This window comes from Podarcis tiliguerta (genome assembly GCF_965153285.1).
Source record: "Podarcis tiliguerta genome assembly, chromosome: 5".
Lineage (NCBI taxonomy): Eukaryota > Metazoa > Chordata > Lepidosauria > Squamata > Lacertidae > Podarcis > Podarcis tiliguerta.
The window spans coordinates 82,110,645-82,129,785 of record NC_139538.1 but is presented as its reverse complement, the minus strand read 5'-3'; the positions used below and the strand labels follow the sequence as shown (position 1 = coordinate 82,129,785).

The 19,141-nt window shown below is 46.0% G+C and overlaps 1 protein-coding gene and 1 long non-coding RNA gene across 2 annotated transcripts; one reads left to right on the top strand and one right to left on the bottom strand.

Moving 5' to 3' along the window:
- Window positions 1-5,967: 5,967 nt before the first annotated feature.
- On the bottom strand, window positions 5,968-17,846 carry COMTD1 (catechol-O-methyltransferase domain containing 1). Its single transcript, XM_083440602.1, has 7 exons — window positions 17,668-17,846; window positions 15,155-15,282; window positions 12,979-13,084; window positions 11,103-11,221; window positions 8,247-8,301; window positions 7,791-7,924; window positions 5,968-6,234 (listed from the first exon to the last, which is right to left on the bottom strand). Exons 1-7 carry the CDS (start codon window positions 17,747-17,749, stop codon window positions 6,082-6,084), a joined length of 777 nt encoding a protein of 258 aa, XP_083296728.1. The 5' UTR covers window positions 17,750-17,846; the 3' UTR covers window positions 5,968-6,081.
- LOC310677572 lies at window positions 8,308-12,786 on the top strand. The gene is made up of 2 exons (XR_014511289.1): window positions 8,308-8,589; window positions 12,063-12,786. It is a non-coding gene; the product is annotated as an uncharacterized lncRNA (long non-coding RNA).
- Window positions 17,847-19,141: the final 1,295 nt, after the last annotated feature.

The window sequence follows — 19,141 nt, the reverse complement described above, 5'->3', positions numbered from 1 at the left end:
AGTTGCGGTAATAATAATAATAATAATAATAATAATAATAATAATATTTAGATATATCCCACCCACCTGGCTGCATTTTCCCAGCCACTCTGGGCGGCTTCCAACAAAAGATAAAAAATACATAAAAACGTCAGTCATTAAGAACTTCCCTAAACAGGGCTGCCTTTAGATGTCTTCTAAAAGTCAGGTAGTTGTTTATCTCCTTGACATCTGATGGGAGGGCTTTCCACAGTGTGGGCACCACCACCGAGAAGGCCCTCTGCCTGGTTCTCTGTAACTTTGCTTCTCGCAGTGAGGGAACTGCCAGAAGGCCCTCGGAGCTGGACCTCAATGTCCATGTTGAATGATGGGGAGGGAGACGCTCCTTCAGGTATACTGGGCCGAGGCTGTTGAGGGCTTTAATGGTCAGCGCCAACACTTTGAATTGTGCTCAGAACGTACTGGTTGTCACGAGGTTTTCTCTGCACTTGGATGGGCTGCCTGTTTCCCAGCACTGCACCAGAAAAGTTGTTTCTCTCTCCCTGCCCTGCCCCACCCCAATGGGTAGCTATCAGACTGCATTTCACGTGCTTGGTTTAGAATTGACAGCTGGACTTGTGAACTTGCAGTTCTGCATAGGCAGCTTATGCAGTTCATTTTCCTGGGATTTGCACCCCGCCCCCAAATTATTTTCTTCTTTGAAAGGAGGACGAGCACTGCAGCGTGACTCTTCCCACTTCTGACACCACGTGGCGTCCACAGAGAGCCAGGACGCCCGCGAGGGCTGAAACCCCAAGCCAGTTTTAGTTTCCTGGCCTCTTTTCTCCTTGCGCTGGCGTTTATGTGGCTCAGCCTCCCTTCCCCTTCCAGGGAAATTGATTTAAAATTAGAGTGTCAGAATAAAGATATGTACAGATCCATGAAAGACTGAATGCAGAAATACCTGCACACGTGCTCAGAATGCGGAAAGGCAGGTGAGGGACATAAGAATATTAAAAAAACAAACCACACCTTAGGTACATTTATGGGTGTGGATGGCAAGCAACGGAACAACAGGGAATACTGTGAGAAAACGGGAACGTGTGGAAATCGATACAGAAGTGAGAAATGGCACTGCCAATTTTACCCCTCCCCTATGAAGCAAACCTCGTTCCATTCAACGTTTTTTGTATTAAAAGAGTCAAAGCGAACCCGTTTTGTGGTAAGAGACTACTCTACTCCATTTCAGTAGGAACACATAGCTCAGTTGGTAGATTGTGAGACTTTTAATCTCGGTTGTGGGTTCGAGTCCCACGCCGCACAGAATATGGGGTTGGACTAGAAGATTCTTGGGGACCCTTCCAATTCTTTGACTCTTAAATTTTTACAGTCTGGCCCCTGCTCCCCGCTCATGTCATTTCATTCATTTTAAAAAAAAATGTTTCTATTAAATATTTTATCGGGTTACCAAAGTACAAAAATACAGAAAGCTTCACAAATTTTCTTTCATTCGTTTCTTCCTTGCTGTATTATTTTATGGGTCAAAAACCCCACTACAGTATAAATGTTTGCAGCTGTTTGGCGTTTATTTCCAAAACTGGCAGCCAGGCCCAAACATGAATTATTTTTAGTAACTCTGGTGTGGCGCTACCAGTAAATGTTGTGAATATTCAGCTTCCCCCAGGAGCCTTAGCAGTGTAGGAGGTTGCTGTGTTTAGCGTGTCAATGAAAGGAAACTTAGAAGCCTTTAAAGAATGATTCATCGCCACCTCAGCCCCTTTGCAGTAAAGCGCTAGTCAATCAATAGTCTTGCCGCTAACTCTGGGGAGGGTTTTTATTTTATTTTTTTAGTTGCCTTCATAAAATATTTTAATTATCTCAAAATCATAAAATATAAGTAGGCACAATTTGCTTGGAACTCAGGAGGGTAATATGAACGAGAGGAAGAGATAAATGTTTGCCTTTCCACAAACTTAAATCAACCTCTTTAATATGAAACCTAACGCAGAGCGAAACCAGTGAGTTATTGGCAATATTTAACTACCCAATAATAGGAATAAATATTGCAGCAGCCAGTTTATGTACTCGCTGTTATGGAAAAGAGAGCGAAATAAATACATTGTTCAGAACTGCGCATTAATCCCTCCCTTTGGCATGTTTCTCGCCACCACAATTGTTCATTTATTCTTTCCAACTGTTTTACAACTGTGCATTCCTTGGCTGGATCTAGATGCATCAAAGAAGTGTTTCAGTCTAAAGCACTGTAAATTTAAATCTGGTAGGGAAAAACGGGACTCCACGTTGCCATCTGGTGGCACACAACGTTATATCGCACATACAATGCACATAAATTGCTTTTTCTTTAGCAGTCTAGCTGAATCCCTTCTTTCTGAAGCCCAGCTTTATAGAAGCTACTCTTATTGTATTATTATATTAATGCAATAGATGACAGAGGCTGTGAGCACCTGCAAAGGGTCACTGTGTGACAGCCATGCTTGTGTGCCGATGGGGCCTTCCGATGGGGGCAACCCTCACATCAGCAGGGTTAAACTTGGTGAGAGAGGGGGACTTGGTGCTCACCTTCTCTGCCCCGGGGCAGACAAGCGGCAACACCGTGCGCTGGAATGGCCCCCTCTTGCCCAAACTTGCCAATTCCCTCTTCTATGCAAATGTTAAAGCTGCAAGAACCCAGTCCTCTCTTTTACTGATTACCCTACAGCACTGACAGTGCTCACAGATTCAAGAAAAAAATATTATTTAAAGGGAGCGCTGAGCAGAGCCTGAATGCATCCCAGGCTCTGCTCAGCGCTCCCTTTCATGAGCCGTGTGGAGCATGTGTGCAGCACTTGCGGGCTTTTCCCCTTCTCCCTCCTCGGGGAAAAGCCCCCAAGAGCCCCCCACACACTCCGCACAGGTCTTTAAAGGGAGCGTGGCTCTTGGGGGCTTTTGTGGGAGGTGGGGGAAGTGAAAGAGCCGCGCTCTGTCCCTTCCCCCACCTCCCGCAAAAGCCAGGGATAGCCGTGTGAAGCCTCCCCAGGGCAGCGGGGTGAAGGCTCCCCACTGCCCTGCAGAGGCTTCGCGGGCTACCCCAGAGCTGCTCAGGTGCTTGTGGGGCTGGCGGGGAAGCTCGGGTTCCCCCCCCCAGCCCCAAAAAGCAGCTCGGGGAGCAGCGGAAAGGCTGCACGCAGCCTTCCTGCTGCTCCCAGAGTTTGTAGGGCTGGCAGTGGGGGATGCCCGGGTCCCCCCCCCCAGCCCCAGGGAGCACACATTTGCTCCATAAGACGCACAGACATTTCCCCTTAGATTTTAAGAGGAAAAAAGTGTGTCTTATGGAGCGAAAAATACAGTAATTTGGCCCACAGGGCATTGCTGCTGAGGCAACCAGGAAATGTACCTTTGTATCGGGATATTCATTTAAGTGCAAATGGAGTTCCTGGGCCCCACATAGCATCTGGTAGCAGACACTGCCCAAATGAAGAGCAGGGCATTGAGGCAATTCTCTTAAAAAATAATTATTATACAAATTTTAAATTATAATAAAGATTTCAACTCTAATTCTCACATTTTAAACTTGGACTTCCCTCCCTCTCTTTCTGTGGTTCCTTAGATTTATTTACATCTTTCCCCACATATCCCAACCATCTCTACTTATTCCTTTATTCGTCTGTTTTCATAGATGTTTTTGAAACTGCAGGTTTCTACACTAATCCTGCCAATGTCCTAATCTGTTTGCAGTTTGTAGATATTCAACGAACCATTTCCATTCCTTAATAAAATGCTTGCTGTCTTGATTTCTTATTCTTCTGACATGTTTTGCCATTTCTGCATGGTCCATTAATTTCTGTAGCCATTCTTCTCTCGTTGGGACTTCTTTTTGGGCATTGAAACAATTCAGCTTTTCTACCAGGGTTGAGCTCTCTTTCTCCTGCTTCCAACACAGATGGAGGGGACGGGACGGGACGGGGATGACACACCACTGTTTGCGAAGAGGCAGGGAAGAATGCACAAGAGTTTTCCATGTTTTTGCACCTCCAAAATCGGTTTTGCAGCATAGATCAAATTCCACACACACACAAAAAAAAAACCTAGAGTAGGTAGGCAGGCATAAAGCCTTCATGATGGAGAAGTGTGATTATATTACTGGTGAAGAGTCGGCAGAAAACATATCCAAACATGCCTGCCACAGCTTTCCTGAAACTCCTCAGGCTGACTCACAACCATGATATCAGGAGTGGGTTGGTATGGAGAGCAGATTAAAATGCCGTTAGCATCAAAGAAAGAATCAAGGAATATTTAGTAGTCATGAATGCAAGACAACCCGGGACAAGTTGCTCAAGGTTCACCCACGCTTTGAGGAAATGGGAGGCGGTGTAATATATTCTCGGTATTCAGTTCCACCCTGCTTCCTTCTTAACTTTTGCAGCAAGTTTACAGATGGTTCATCGATTGGTGGCCTAGCCGGGCATTGCGGGTCTTTCCTGATGGCAGCTATGGGATCAGAAAAGAGGCACTTTTCACGAACATGCTCTCTCTGCATCTTTAATGTAGAAGACAAGCAAGGATCATTGTAGGAGAGAAGTGGCCCCACACTGGTGGCGCTGTGGTCTAAACCACTGAGCCTCTTGGGCTTGCTGATCAGAAGGTCAGCAGTTTGAATCCCTGCGACGGAGTGAACTCCCGTTGCTCTGTCCCAGCTCCTGCCAACCTAGCAGTTCGAAAGCACACCAGTGCAAGTAGATAAATAGGTACAGCTGCGGCAAGAAGGTAAATAGCATTTCCATGCGCTCTGGCACTCATCACAGTGTCCTGTTGCGGCAGAAGCGGTTTAGTCATGCTGGCCACATGACCTGGAAAGCTGTCTGCAGACAAACGCTGGCTCCCTCAGCCTGAAAGCGAGATGAGTGCTGCAATGCCGTGGTTGCCTTTGACTGGACTTAACCATCCAGGGGTCCTTTACTTTTACCTTTTATCCCAATGCCATCCATGGGTAAGGGTTCGTCTGCCGTGAGGCAGCCTGCCAAGCGCATGTTGGGGATCGCTGTGGGTCCTCAGCCATGGACAGCGTTGGAGAGAAGCTAGTTTAGACACAACACTAAGGCACAAAGCCTGGTTTGTTTCCTCTTCGGCGAGCCAGGAGGAAGTGAAGGAGTGGTTTTCTTGTGAATGCAGTAAACCATGGTCAAGCCTACCTATATAAAATCCACCACACAAAGAAAATTAAAAATGAGGTGCCAAAATCCCAAAGAAAAGACTATTTATGTATGCGACCCACAGCTGCACGGATGTTACCGGCCCAGAGATGGAAAGAAGATAAAGACCCTACTAGAGAAGAATGGCAGATGAAGTTAATGGACTAGCCTGAAATGGCTAAAAAGACCGGAAGAGTCAGAAATCAGGAAGATCAAAATTTGAATAAGGAAAGGGGAAAATTTAGGAACAGTTAAAATCGTTAGTAGGATTGGAATATCACTTGTAGTTTAAGGTTGATTCTGGATATAATGGAAGAGGTAAAGGGTTTGGATTAACATAAAAGATGTGGAAGGAAATGAATAATAGGACCCACAAAGGGAAGGATGGAAGTCCAAGAGATTCCTTGGAATCTTGTTTTTATGATTTGTGTTTGATATATCTCTGTAAAATTTTAAGTTGAAGAACCAAATAAATAATTTAAACAACAACATCATCATCATCATACTGGGGAGACTAGTCTAGAACCCCTTCCCAACATGCAATTTTCTATGCTTCAGAGCTTTCAACCATATGAAGACTGAAGCAGTTCACTCACCTCCCAACATGAACTGCTCGTTTAAGCAACTGGTGTCCAATGTGTCCTGGAAACACCTTGGGTATTTTGAAGCTTATTTTCATTGTATGATTTTGCATGTGAAAATAGGAATTTTTGGTCCCCCCCCCCACTGAGAACATGCAAAATACAGTTTTCCTGCCCCCTCCATGATTTTCAGCCGTGACTGCGATAGAGAAAAGAAGGAACTTGTCTATGTCAGTTGCTGATTTCAAGTCTAGGCTATTTTATTGAGACAAGTTCAGAAATATACATCATTTCATCTTCAATGTTCCCATGATTAGAGGGCCCAGCCCATCTACAGCATCTGGGCTTCTCTTCTACAGCTTAAATGCCAACGTCACCCCATCGCCAATGGTGAGCATGCTAATATTCACTCGCGGATCACGGAAGATCTTCTCATTCAACTGATGGAGGTGCTGGCCATCTAGGTCATCTTTGGCTGGCTTAAGGACTCTCCCCGACCACAAAACCTATTAGAAAGGGTGGGGAGGGCAGGGGAGAGAAAACGTATACTTATTTTTACAAGAAAAACACAGCACAGCGCACCTTTTATATTTACATATATTTCATTCTGTTTTATCAATATTTATTTCCATATATGCCTAGGGCCTGACATTGGAGTCTGACCAATGTACCACCAGATTTGAAACAAACAGCCCATTTACCAAAATACTCCTTGAAAAGTGTAGTCTGCAGCTCTGAAAATCAGATTTAAGCCATCTAATGACGACGATATATTTATATCCCACCCATCAGATTGGGTTTCCCCAGCCACTCTGGGCGGCTCCCAACAGAATATTAAAACACGATAAAACACCAAACATTAAAAACTTCCCTGAACAGGGCTGCCATCAGATGTCTTCTAAAAGTCAGATAGTTGTTTATTTCCTTGACATCTGATGGGAGGGCATTCCACAGGGCGGGCGCCACCACTGAGAAGGCCCTCTATATTTCAATCTTCAATCATAAGTTGAGTCAAGCAGTCTTACTCCCAAACAAGGGACTGTACTTTAGTCTTTTCCCCCCAGTACAAATTGACTAATAGTAACTGAGATTTTTTAAAGATACAAGAGATAATTCCCTTTCCAACAAAGTTCCAAATGCTTTGCCCCTTCTCCTCCTTTCCTTCCTGTTAGTAAAGGCATAATATGTGCCCTCTGTCCGCCACCGCCAGTATTTTCCCCGTAAAACATACTCATGTGACTGAGGGCCTATCACTTTAAAGCTGTCACCCAAAAATAAAGGAGTGGCTTCTATGACTTCCCTTGATCTGGATGCTATGCGTCAACAAAAGTCTAGTGTCCAGATCAAGGGAAGTCATACTCCTGCTCTACTCTGCCACACCTGGAAGTCAAGGCCACACTGGAATAATGTGTCTAGTTCTGGGCACCACAATGCAAGAATATTGACAAGCTGGAACGTGTGCAGAGGAGGGTGACCAAGATGATCAAGGGTCTGGAAGCCAAGCCTTATGAGGAATGGTTGAAGGAATTGGGAATGTTCCAGCTTGGTGAAGAGGAAACTGAGAAAAGATATGACAGCCATCTCCAAATATCTAAAGGGCTGTTACATGGAAGATGGAACAAGCTAGCTTCCTTGTGCTCTGGAGGCCAGGGCCTGTAGCAATGGCTTCAAGTTACAAGAAAGGAGATTTTGACTAAACACCAGGAAGAGCTTGCTGACAGTAAGAGCTGTTTTGACAGTTGAGCGGACTTCTACGAGGTTGTGGGCTCTTCTTCCTTGGTGGTTTCTAAGCAGAGGATGGAAGGCCCTCTGTCATGGATGCTTTAGCTGAGATTCCTGCATCCTAGGGGGTTGGACTAGATGACTCTGGGTGCCCCTCTTCGAAAACTCTACAATTCAATGATTCTATAGTGTTCATATAATCAAATTATCTGTTGGAATTCTTTGAAATGATTGAGTATTTGATTGTCAAACAGGCTCCACCAATACCTATGCTCCAATGAATTTGTTAAGAACTTTTAATTTGCCACGAGACTTTCTTGAGGAAGCATGCTGTGCTTACATTATCAATTGCTATTATCCCTCCTTTTCTCACGAGCTGTAAGCATCTTTCATAGTAATCGTTGTAGCCATCTTTGTTAGCATCTATGAAAGCAAAGTCAAATGTCCCAGCTTCGCCATTTGCCAGAAGTTCATCTAGACATTAAAAAAAGGACAATTTCATTTCAAATAGGAAACATCTGTAAGACAGTTCAGTTTCAGTGAAATTAGCAGACTCCTCCCATTAGCATTGCCTAATGTACAATAGCGCTGGGCCATAATATTGTTTGATTTTGTGTAAGTTGACATTTCAGAGGTGAGGGGCCTACCAAAAAGCAAACCATCCTTTATGAAAAAACAACACTTTTTAAGCCACTCTCCTGACACACCACTAAACTGGTTATCTACTCTTCTCAACCACTATGACATGTCACAATTCAGCTGCACATTCTATAATTTCCAGGCATTATTGACATACCTAGTGTTTGGATGGCCGGCTTTATCCGGAGGTCAATTTTGTGATCCACTCTTGCCTGAAGTGAGAGAGGGGTAAAAGGTTATTTCCTAGGAAAGGCATACAGTTGTACACTGGAAGTCAAACGGAATCCGTTCCAGAAGTCAGTTTAACTTCCAAAACGTTTGAAAACCAAATCGTGGCTTCTGATTGGCTGCAGGAAGCTCTTGCAGCCAATCAGAAGCCGCGGAAGTCCCATCAGATGTTTGGGTTCCAAAAGAACATTCGCAAACTGGAACGACGACTTCCGGGTTTGAGGCATTTGGGAGCCAAAACGTCCCGAGTTCCAGGGCATTCGGGATCCAAGGTACGACTGTACTATAGGTGATTTTGAGACAGAAGGCCTGACCAAATCAATGTCTTTTCATATGTAATTTATCCATTTCATTGGATATCATTTGCTCTGCTTGAAGGCCAAGGTTAAGAGGTCTTCATCTGGTCTGTGAATTGGAGTACTGGGAAGATTACGTGGAACATTAAACCACTCTCCACAAGTGTTACTAACCCAAAGCAAGCTTCATGCGCCACCTATATACATCGTTTGTGGCCTAAAAACTCCAACTTCTGCAAAGTTTCCTTTTTGCCACAACTGACCAGGTGGGTGGTTGTTTACGGCATATACTAAATCCCTGGATTTGGGAAATCAGAGTTGAGAGGAAAAACAGAGAGGTGGTGGAAATAAAAGCTGAGTGGTTCAGCTTTGGCTTAGCTGGAGGCTACAAACCATCACCTCCTCGGTCCTTTCTCCAGCCATCTTAGGCAAACCGCCAAAGTCAAAAATTCTGAAATCACTTTGTTTCAGGGATGAACGTGAAAACACAGAGAAGGCTGCCAAATGGAAGCCAGTTGGCTGGTAGTTGATATAAGTTATATCCACATTTCCCCTTACAAAAAAAATTGTGGGGCATGACAGGGCAAGGAAATGGCGCACCCTTTTTTCTTTGCTTTTTAATTTCTACTTATTTAATTATTGGAGGAGGAGCAGGAGGAAGAAGCCACTAACTCCTCTGATGAGATAAGCAGGTTTTTTCTTTCTTTGGCTGTTACAAGATGGGAATGCTCGGCTTTCAGAACACAACAAAATCTACAAAAATAGCGCCATGTCAGAGGCAATGCCCTGTGGCAGATATTGCTGAACTACAAGTCCCAGCATCCCTGAGAATTGCCCTCATGGCTGAAGGTGCTGGAGTTTAACAGGATCTGAGTGGCGCCAGCTTGGCCACTCCTGCCCTCTTAGGCACCTATGCCATGCAACCATATGCCATGGATACACTTGGAAGTGGGTGAGAACCTGTTTCAGATAAAAAAATATTGCACTATGTACGTGCAGAAAAGGGGAGAAAGTCCTCATATTTCGAGAAAAGCATCAAGCATATGTTTCAATCTCTTCCATTGAAGGTAAGAGGGAGGATTTAAAACAGGATTTGACATCCGGCAAGATCGTGTCCAATGCCCTAAGACGGAATGCAACATTTGGACGCGGGTGGCGCTGTGGTCTAAACCACTGAGCCTCTTGGGCTAGCCGATCAGAAAGTTGGCGGTTCGAATCCCTGCAATGGAGTGAGCTCCCGTTGCTCTGTCCCAGCTCCTGCCAACCTAGCAGTTTGAAAGCATGCCAGTGCAAGTAGATAAATAGATACTGCTGCGGTGGGAAGGTAAACGGCATTTCCGTGCGCTCTGGTTTCTGTCACAGTGTCCCGTTGCACCAGAAGCAGTTTAGTCCTGCTGGCCACATGACCCGGAAAGCTGTCTGCAGACAAATGCCGGCTCCCTCAGACTGAAAGCGAGACGAGTGCCGCAACCCCATATTCGCCTTTGAGTGGACTTAACCATCCAGGGGTCCTTTATCTTTACTAGCTAGAGCAAAGATTTCAAACCAATGCGTCACAGTGGCATCACTTATGGAGCATAAAGATACTTTTGCATTTGTGAAATGGTGACTGCAGGCATTCTGTACCTTGCGGAACGCTAATGGTGCCAGCATCAGTTACTGGCAATGTAGCCATTATTGCTAGGGAGTGGCTGCAACATTATTTCGCAAGCAGTTACCTGAGTAAGTCCCAAATAACACTTCGACGGTTGTATTTCTACAGGGCCAATAGCAGCTTGCCGGGGGGGGAAGGGGGGAGGGAGGAGAAGATTTAGCTCTGTGGTTCCCAACGTGGGGCAATTTGATTTTTAAGGGGGGCAATTCGAGAATGAGTTATTAGCAGTGATTTATTTTTTTTTTTTGCATTTTTTATGGTCCTAGGGGCCTCATAGACGGTATATAAATGTATTTTGTGACATAAACATTTTTAAAATTAAAATTGGCATGTACACAGCAGTCAGCTGGTGGCAATGGAGAGGTTATCTAAACAGAAAAGGTTATCTAAACAGAAAATACACTGGGCGCATTCAGGGGGAGTAGTGCTCTGGGAGCACTCAGTCAACAGTTGTGGAATTGCCCCCTGCTCGGAGCACTGGTGATCAGCAGGAATTCAGATACCTCAGGAAATTTGTGATTTATCCATAAGAATTATATGTCACCGGGGGGGGGGGGGGCTGGAATCAGGATTTTAGAGATGCTTAGATGGGGCATGGCCAAAAAAAAGGCTAGGAACCACTGATTTAGATAGAAGGAAACAGCATCAAGGGGAGAGGTTTATATACTCTTATAAGCCCAGCTGTGCCAACCAAATCCGTACTTCCCTGCATTTGATTCAGAGTTAAAAACTAAGACACCCAATGCCTGAAATGACAGATCTCACGTGTAATATATTGCTTAGCTCCAGTTCTTAGGTCTCCCAATCCTCGGGTGTGCCGGCACAGCTCATTTACCTCTTTCCACACTGGCTTTCCGATATTGGCATAATCTTCGCTTATATCGCAGGCGACGACTCTGCCATCCTCGGGTATGACCAGAGCCATGTTTAAGGCATTGTACCCTGTAAAGACACCTGAAACACACCAGGAATTACGGGCAGTTGTCAGAGCCTGGTTCCTATTTCTGCGACACAGAGAGTTCCACGAGTTCTAGATCCCATTAACTGGTATCTTAACACAACCTCGTCCAGGCATGAGAGACTGTGGATGTCTTCAGTACTTGTTTTCAGAGAGAGAAAAATATTAAAAATAATATCCTGGCCTCTTGGGTGGGTTATTCCAATCCTACTAACGATTTTAACTGTTTACAAGGGTTTTTAAGATAAATTGTAAAATTTCCCCATTCCTTATTAAATTTTTGGTCTTCCCGATTTCTGATTCTTCTGATCATTTTGGCCATTTCGGCATAATCCATCAACTTGATCTGCCATTCTTCTCTGGTAGGGTTTTGAATATTTTCATGTTCTATTTGGAGAATGCCATTGTGTCATGAGACAGCTACAGTTGGGGGGGGGGGGAGAAGCAGGCTCCACAAATCTCTTGGTCCTTTGCCCAATGACCAATCCTGCATGGATGCTTGGGATGTCTCTGCAAACCCCACAAATTGCTCTTCTCTGCCCCACCCCGAATTATGTCACAGTCTCTAGTAACTAATGCAGAAGTGGAGATGGTGGCAGAGGCGGCCCAACTGAAACTTGCGTGCCAAGTGTTTTTTCCACCCATGCAGCCCGGGAGACTTTGCTTGTCTCTCATTTGGCCCTGCCGTGCCCTTCCTGTAAGCAGCTCAGAATGGTGCTCTTGACCGTGGATTAAGCCCTGAAATGCAATTATTCAATGCTTACTTATTTATAGTGTTTGCCCTTGCGACTTCACAACGCTCAGAGCAATCTAACCGCAGCCAATGTATATTTGCAGGAGCTGTGGCAAGTTTGGGACTACAATATGGTCTGGGACGCAGCGCAGTTCGGAAGCCACTTCCTGGGAAAATAAAACTTCTCAGAATGGTTGGCCTAAGAGGTTGCAGCCTGCTCAATGCTAGGCTTCCATTCAACATTGCCCTGGCCAGCTCAGCTCAAAGAAGCTAGGATAATTCACACAGGGTTCAGGCAGGAGACAGCATTCTTTGGAGAAACCAATGCAACGTTTTTTAGGTGGATGGCCAGGGATTGAATGCTGAGAAAGCCACAGAAATTCTAAAAGAACAAACGTTTGTTGCAGAATTGGGAGTATTTGTTCCTATGCCTCAGTCCACAGCCTGAAAAGAACACGGGGATCTTTAGAGTCAAGCCAAAGAACAGAAACTAGAAAGTGGTTGGATGCTAAGCAAAGTAACGGGCTATGTTGAATCAGCCAAGCTAACAGCTAAAATACGAGACCCTAATGATGACTGGTATTTTTTATTTTGACGAATGGAAACCTTTTTCAGATTATTTGAAGAAATACTATAGCACGAAGAACCGCCAGCAGGTTTCAAACTATCAGCAACAGAAAGAATGAAAGATTATTGCGTTATGACTATGTTAAAAAAGAGGGAAGACAGGATGCAGCACAGGGGAGATAAGAAAAACGTCATGGAAAATAGGATGGGATGTTGACACACTCCCTCTAATGCACTGGAATTTTTATGTGGATTTTTTTATTTTTATTTTGAAATTCAAGGAATGTTTTTTTCCAAAAAGAAAGTAAGTGACTGGATGCCAGACTTCCAGTGGACATAAGGTCACTTCTCTTCCAGATGTGATTAGCAGGCAACAGCCACATGACCCACAGATCCTGCAATTCAGCCTACAGATCATTCTGGAGCCATCCCTGCATAAACAGAATGACTTACCTACTTCAATGACCTTCTTTGCTTTGATCAGCCTCGCCAGGTTGGCCAAAAGCTGGGCCTCGTCAATAGACACCATCATATTTTTATTGGGAAGGTTCCAAGTAACCTAGAAAAGAACATCTGCTTGTTACAAGTTGCTAACTTACTGATCAGTAACCAGTGCTATAAGTTATTATGGGGGGTGGGGGCTATGGAGAGCCAGTGTGGTGTAGTGGTTAAGAGCGGTAGTCTCGTAATCTGGGGAACCGGGTTCACGTCTCCGCTCCTCCACATGCAGCTGCTGGGTGACCTTGGGCCAGTCACACTTCTTTGAAGTCTCTCAGCCCCACTCACCTCACAGAGTGTTTGTTGTGGGGGAGGAAGGGAAAGGAGAATGTTAGCCGCTTTGAGACTCCTTAAAGGGAGTGAAAGGCGGGATATCAAATCCAAACTCTTCTTCTTCTTCTTCTATTTGTGCATGTGAACACAATTTGACTTTGGCTGATTTCTCCATCTGCATGACCAGAGAAATGGCAATAACCTTCTGCACAGTGCTATTTTTTTTTCTAGAAAAAGAGGTGCCGGAACTCTCCATGAATGTCACCCTTGTTCTCTTAGAATGGCAATGGTGGCCACCTGAGTTTGGGCAAGTTCCGGCTGAAAAAAAGCCCTGCTTCTACATAAAGTCTTTGGCTGTAAGTCATTTGAGTTGCCTTTAGCAAAGAAAAAGCAACCGATAACTCTGACGAATAATAACAATCACAATAATAATTGTAAAGGCTATACACTGAATAGCAGGGGAGCGGGGAGACTATTGATCCACCACTGAACAGACAGGTAACACAGGGATACACATTTTCAAAACTGTTACGTGCAGTAGCGGAACTTCATGCTCCGGCACCAGGGGGCGGAGAGCAGCGGCGGCAGGGCATCCTGGGGGCGTAGCACGCCCAGCGCAGGCAGGGGGGGGCAGCCGCAATGGTGCCCCACCGGGATCACACTGCTGGGGTGGTGTGCTCCCCCCCACCCCTCTTCCTCCACCAGTGGTTACATGAATTAATATTCACTACAATGAATATCACAAGCTCCTAGAAAGTACCTATAGGTCAGCCTTGTTGCATTTTATGTTGTTTAGTCATTTAGCCGTGGACCAGGGCACGCCAGGCACTCTTGTTGCATTAAATAGGGCTATTTAGAATTGCAAGGGTATTTAGAATTGAGTTCACGGCCTACTTCTCACTGCGGCTTAGCAGTACCACTTCAGAGGAACACAGCCTGGTGTTCACATGATGCAAAGTTCCAGTGGCGTAGCGTGGGGGTGCGGGGAGGGGGGGCGGCCGCAACATCTGGGGGGGGGGGCACGCTCGCACTCGCAGCTCTCTGCCCCTACCGGGTTAGGGGGTACAAATTACTTGCCTTGCCCCGGGTGCTGACAACCCACTCTACGCCACTGCATAGTTCTCTCAGGAAAGCAAAAGCTAAATTCCTCCGCAAACAAGACTAGCAGGTTGGGGAGAAACCTAACTGAGCATCTCTCTCTCTTGTCTTGAGTCAGCATTCAGTCAGCCACCTCCACTCGCAATGGAACCCAGCATGGCCACATTTACAGGGGGAAAGGCGGGTCCTGGTCTTTACTGATACAGTGGTACCTCGCAAGACGAATGCCTCGGAAGACGGAAAACTCGCAAGACGAAAGAGTTTTCCGTTTTCTGAGTTGCTTCGCAAGACGGATTTCCCTATGGGCTTGCTCCGCAAGACGAAACGTCTTGTGCCTTTTTTTTTTTAAACCGCCAATGCATTCCTATGGGAAACCGTCAATACACAGCGGTGCTTCGCAAGACGAAAAGACTTGTAGAACGAAAAAACTCGCAGAACGAATTAATTTCGTCTTGCGAGGCACCACTGTATTCTATTGTTTTTTAGAAGGCTATATGGGAATTATCATGGGGCGGAGCTTGTGGGTTTCATTGTGGGCCCCATATACCTTTTCCTTGAGACAACACGGTTCTGATGCGAAATGAAACCATTGCAGAAAATAAACAACCATATATTTTTTCTGGGATGTCTATCCTTATCATCTCATGGAGAAGACAAAACCCAGTTCTGGGCACGAGCAAGTTCCTAAGTGGACTCTGAACGGGGCACTTATGTGAGAGCTGAAGTCGGGAAGATAGACCCAGTAGAAAGACATACTTACCAATCTTAGCTTCTTCAAAGCTGGGTGCTCCCTCAAGGAGTGATCCAGTACGTACTGCAGTAATGGGCTGTTTTTCCCTTTGAAACGGCTTTTGGGAGTTCCAAAGGGAAGGCTTGAATATCTTCTGCCTTTTGGGAAAGAAATAAGACAAGCATACAAACCCGTAAGCTTCCAAAGATTTCTGGTGGGGCTGCATGCACACATCACTCGCTTGCACCTAAGGGTTTCCCCGTTCACGTCAATGGTGGAAGCAGATCTGCCTATTTACAGGCCTATCTTCTTCATGGAAGTTAACGGTAAAGCTCATCCCAAACTCAATGTGTACATCAAAGCACAAGAGCCCTAGGACAGGGGTAGTAGAGATCAAGGCTGTGCCCCACCCTCTTTCCTATAGAAGGGCATCACAGGACTGGGAGCATGTAGATTGCCACAACATGAATTTTCCACAGCCCCCCAAACCGAACAGTGCACCATTGCACTACAGTGAAACTCTGCTATCATGTCCTTTTCCCAGCCTCCATCCAGCCTTGAACAGGAGGGCTGTTACACTATACAGTGGTACCTTGGTTCTCGAACTTAATCTGTTCCGGGAGTCCATTCGACTACAAGAAAGAAGATTCTACCTAAACATTAGGAAGAACTTCCTGACAGTAAGAGCTGTTCGACAGTGGAATTTGCTGCCAAGGAGTGTGGTGGAGTCTCCTTCATTGGAGGTCTTTAAGCAGAGGCTTGACAACCATATGTCAGGAGTGCTCTGATGGTGTTTCCTGCTTGGCAGGGGGTTGGACTCGATGGCCCTTGTGGTCTCTTCCAACTCTATGATTCTATGACTCCCAAAACCATTTGAAAACCAAGGAATGTCTTCTAATTGGCTGCAGGAGCTTCCTGCACTCAATTGGAAGCTGTGTCAGACGTTCTGCTTCAAAAAAACGTTCATTCGAGAATACAAGGAATGTGGGTGGCGCTGTGGTCTAAACCACTGAGCCTCTTGGACTTGCCAATCAGAAGATTTGGCGGTTCAAATCCCCGTGATGGGGTGAGCTCCCATTGCTCTGTCCCAGCTCCTGCTAACCTAGCAGTTTGAAAGCATGCCAGTGAACTTCAACACTGGAGAGACCTGTCAGGAGCAGTGGCGTAGCGTGGGGGGTGCAGGGGGGGCCCGGCCGCACAGGGCGCAACATCGAGGGGGGGGGGCGCTCGCACTCGCAGCTCTCTGCCCCTACCTGGCTCACTCACTCTCTCTCACTGCAGTGCTGACTGTGCGAATCCGATCCAAGCCGACGGGTCGCCGCCCACTGTGGAGGGGGGTGGTGCCAGGCGTGCAGTGTGGAGAGAGAGCGAGGGACTATCTGGGGGAGGGACAGTGCAGCGGGGGGCGCAAATTACTTGCCTTGCCCCGGGTGCTGACAACCCACGCTACGCCACTGGTCAGGAGTAAGCATGGACCAATGGTACCAAATAGTATGGGAAACAGCCTTACTAGAAAAATTAACCAATAAACTGAAACTGACACGGGGACAAATAGAAGAAGAGGCCTTCACCCCAGTATGGCTCCCCTTTATAACACACACAGCCCAACAAGACAATGACAAAAATCCACCAACAGCATACAAATCAGTATGGCTAACCTGATCCAAAACACCCACCCACCCCACTCACACATGAAAACAAAGACCAACACAGCCAACCACAAACAAACAACCGCACCCTAGGCCAACCCCAACCTCTCTCACCACAAAGGAACACAAGTGAACAGCAGAGAACCTGCACAAGCGACCCTAACACAAAACCCCACATATATTAAGTAAAATAGAAACATTGCCACCTGACCCCCACCCCCACTCACCTTTCCCCCCTCCACCTCTTTCCCCCTTTTCTTTCTAATGTCTCAACAAATGAAACTGATCTGTAAAAAAAAGTTACTTGAAAAAAGAGACATTGCACATACTTTTGTAAAGAAAATATTTAATAAAAACACATTTTTTAAAAAGAAAGCATGCCAGTGCAAGTAGATAAATAGGTACCGCTATGGCGGGAAGGTAAATGGCGTTTCCATGCGCTCTGGTTTCCGTCACGGTGTCCTGTTGCGCCAGAAGTGGTTTAGTCATGCTGGCCACAGGACCTGGAAAGCTGTCTGTGGACAAACGCTGGCTCCTTCAGCCTGAAAGCAAGATGAGCGCCATACCCCGTAGTCACCTTTGACTGGACTTAACCATCCAGGGGTCCTTTACCTTTTTCTTTTGAGCCTCACATAGTGTCAGCATCCTGAACTCCCTCAGTTCGTCCTGTTAAAGGGAGACTGGGGCTTGCCCCAACCCTAAACCCTAATGAGCTCATTAGGGTTTGGGTTGCCCCTCCTGCCACCCAGCCCACCCACGACTCCACCCTCGCCCGGGTCACGCGCGCAACAAGCCGTGGGGCCGCTGGCGAACGCGCAACAGGGCGGCGCCCACGCGGATCCTGCTTCCAAGGTGGACTCAGAGGACAAAGGGATCTTAGTCTCAGGATCTTACCTATTAGGAATCCAGCAACAGCAACCACCCCCAGCGCTGCAGTCCCGACGACTGCTTCTTTGGAGAGGTTGAAAGCGGGCATTTTTGGGTTTTTCTTGGAAAGCGTGTTAGGGAGAGAGGAGGCTTGCTGCAGCTTTGCACGCCGAAGTGTACTTTCTCCCCGCCGTGCTCACGTGACGCTTGCATGCTCTTGCTGTCGTCACGGGAAGGGAGAGGAAATTCCCGGTTTGAGCGGACGGGCGCGCGCGCGCGCAGGGGCGAAACTGGGGGAAAGCCCACCAGTCTTGTGGATAGAGCAACCGGGGCGTCGCAGGCTCGACCCCCGGCAGCTGCGAAAAGGCTGAAAGCCTGGACAATCGTAGAACGATCGAATTGTAGAGTTGGAAGAGGGGTACCCAAAGTCATCTAGTCCACCCCTCTGCGATGCAGGAATTCCGAACGCAAGCATCCAGAACAGATGGGCACCCGACCTCTGCTTCGAAACCTCCAAGGAAGGAGAGCCCGAAACCTCACGAGGGTGTTTCTTCCGCTGTCGAACAACTTTTTTAAAAAAACACACACCTTTTTTAATTTTGACAAAGTAATAATATTTTTTATTTTGACAAAGTAATAATCATAAATAAGTAACAATAAAAATGTGCGCCCCACCACCGAGACCATTCCATTGTAACTATCCGACCTTCCAAAATGTCAACTTCCTGATGTTTAGTTGGAATCTCCTTGAAACCTTGTAACTTGATACCTTGATACTCTGTTTTAATTTGTTGGAAGCCGCCCAGTGCTCCTGGGGGTAACACCAGGCATAGGCGAACTCTGCCCTCCTCCACCTGTTTTGGGACTACAACTCCCACCATCCCTAGCTAGCAGGACCAGTGGTCAGGGATGATGGGAATTGTAGTCCCAAAACATCTGGAGGGCCGAGTTTGCCTATGCCTGTTATAGGCCTATATAGAGACTTCCTCATAACGTCTGATGTAGAAGTGCAGTCTGGTTGCCCAACTTCTGGTCTAGCTATTATTATTATTATTATTATTATTATTATTATTTCTATTTATATACCACCCTTTGTCCAAAGATCACAGGACAGTGTACAATATTAAGAACATAATTTACACAGTTCGACCTCACCTCAGAAGACACACACCTCTATTGTCTTCTGACACAGACGGATGCCTATATATATGTATATCCCTTTTAGAAATGGGTGGGATGTTTTTAATGTATTCCTCCCCACCCCCAGCCTGGTTTTAATGTATCTATGGGGGTTTCAGGGGTGTAAATTGCTTTGGGTTGCCTTGGGCAGGGGTGGACTTGGTAACATGGCACCTAGAACGAGGACTAAAAATTAGTGCCCCCTGCAAATATTTCTTATTTTCACAATAATTCCTTTTGGTACAGTTGCCTTCTTATGGACCTTCTCAGTAGGTACCTGTATTATTATTATTATTATAAATATACTTGGCGTTGAGTGTGG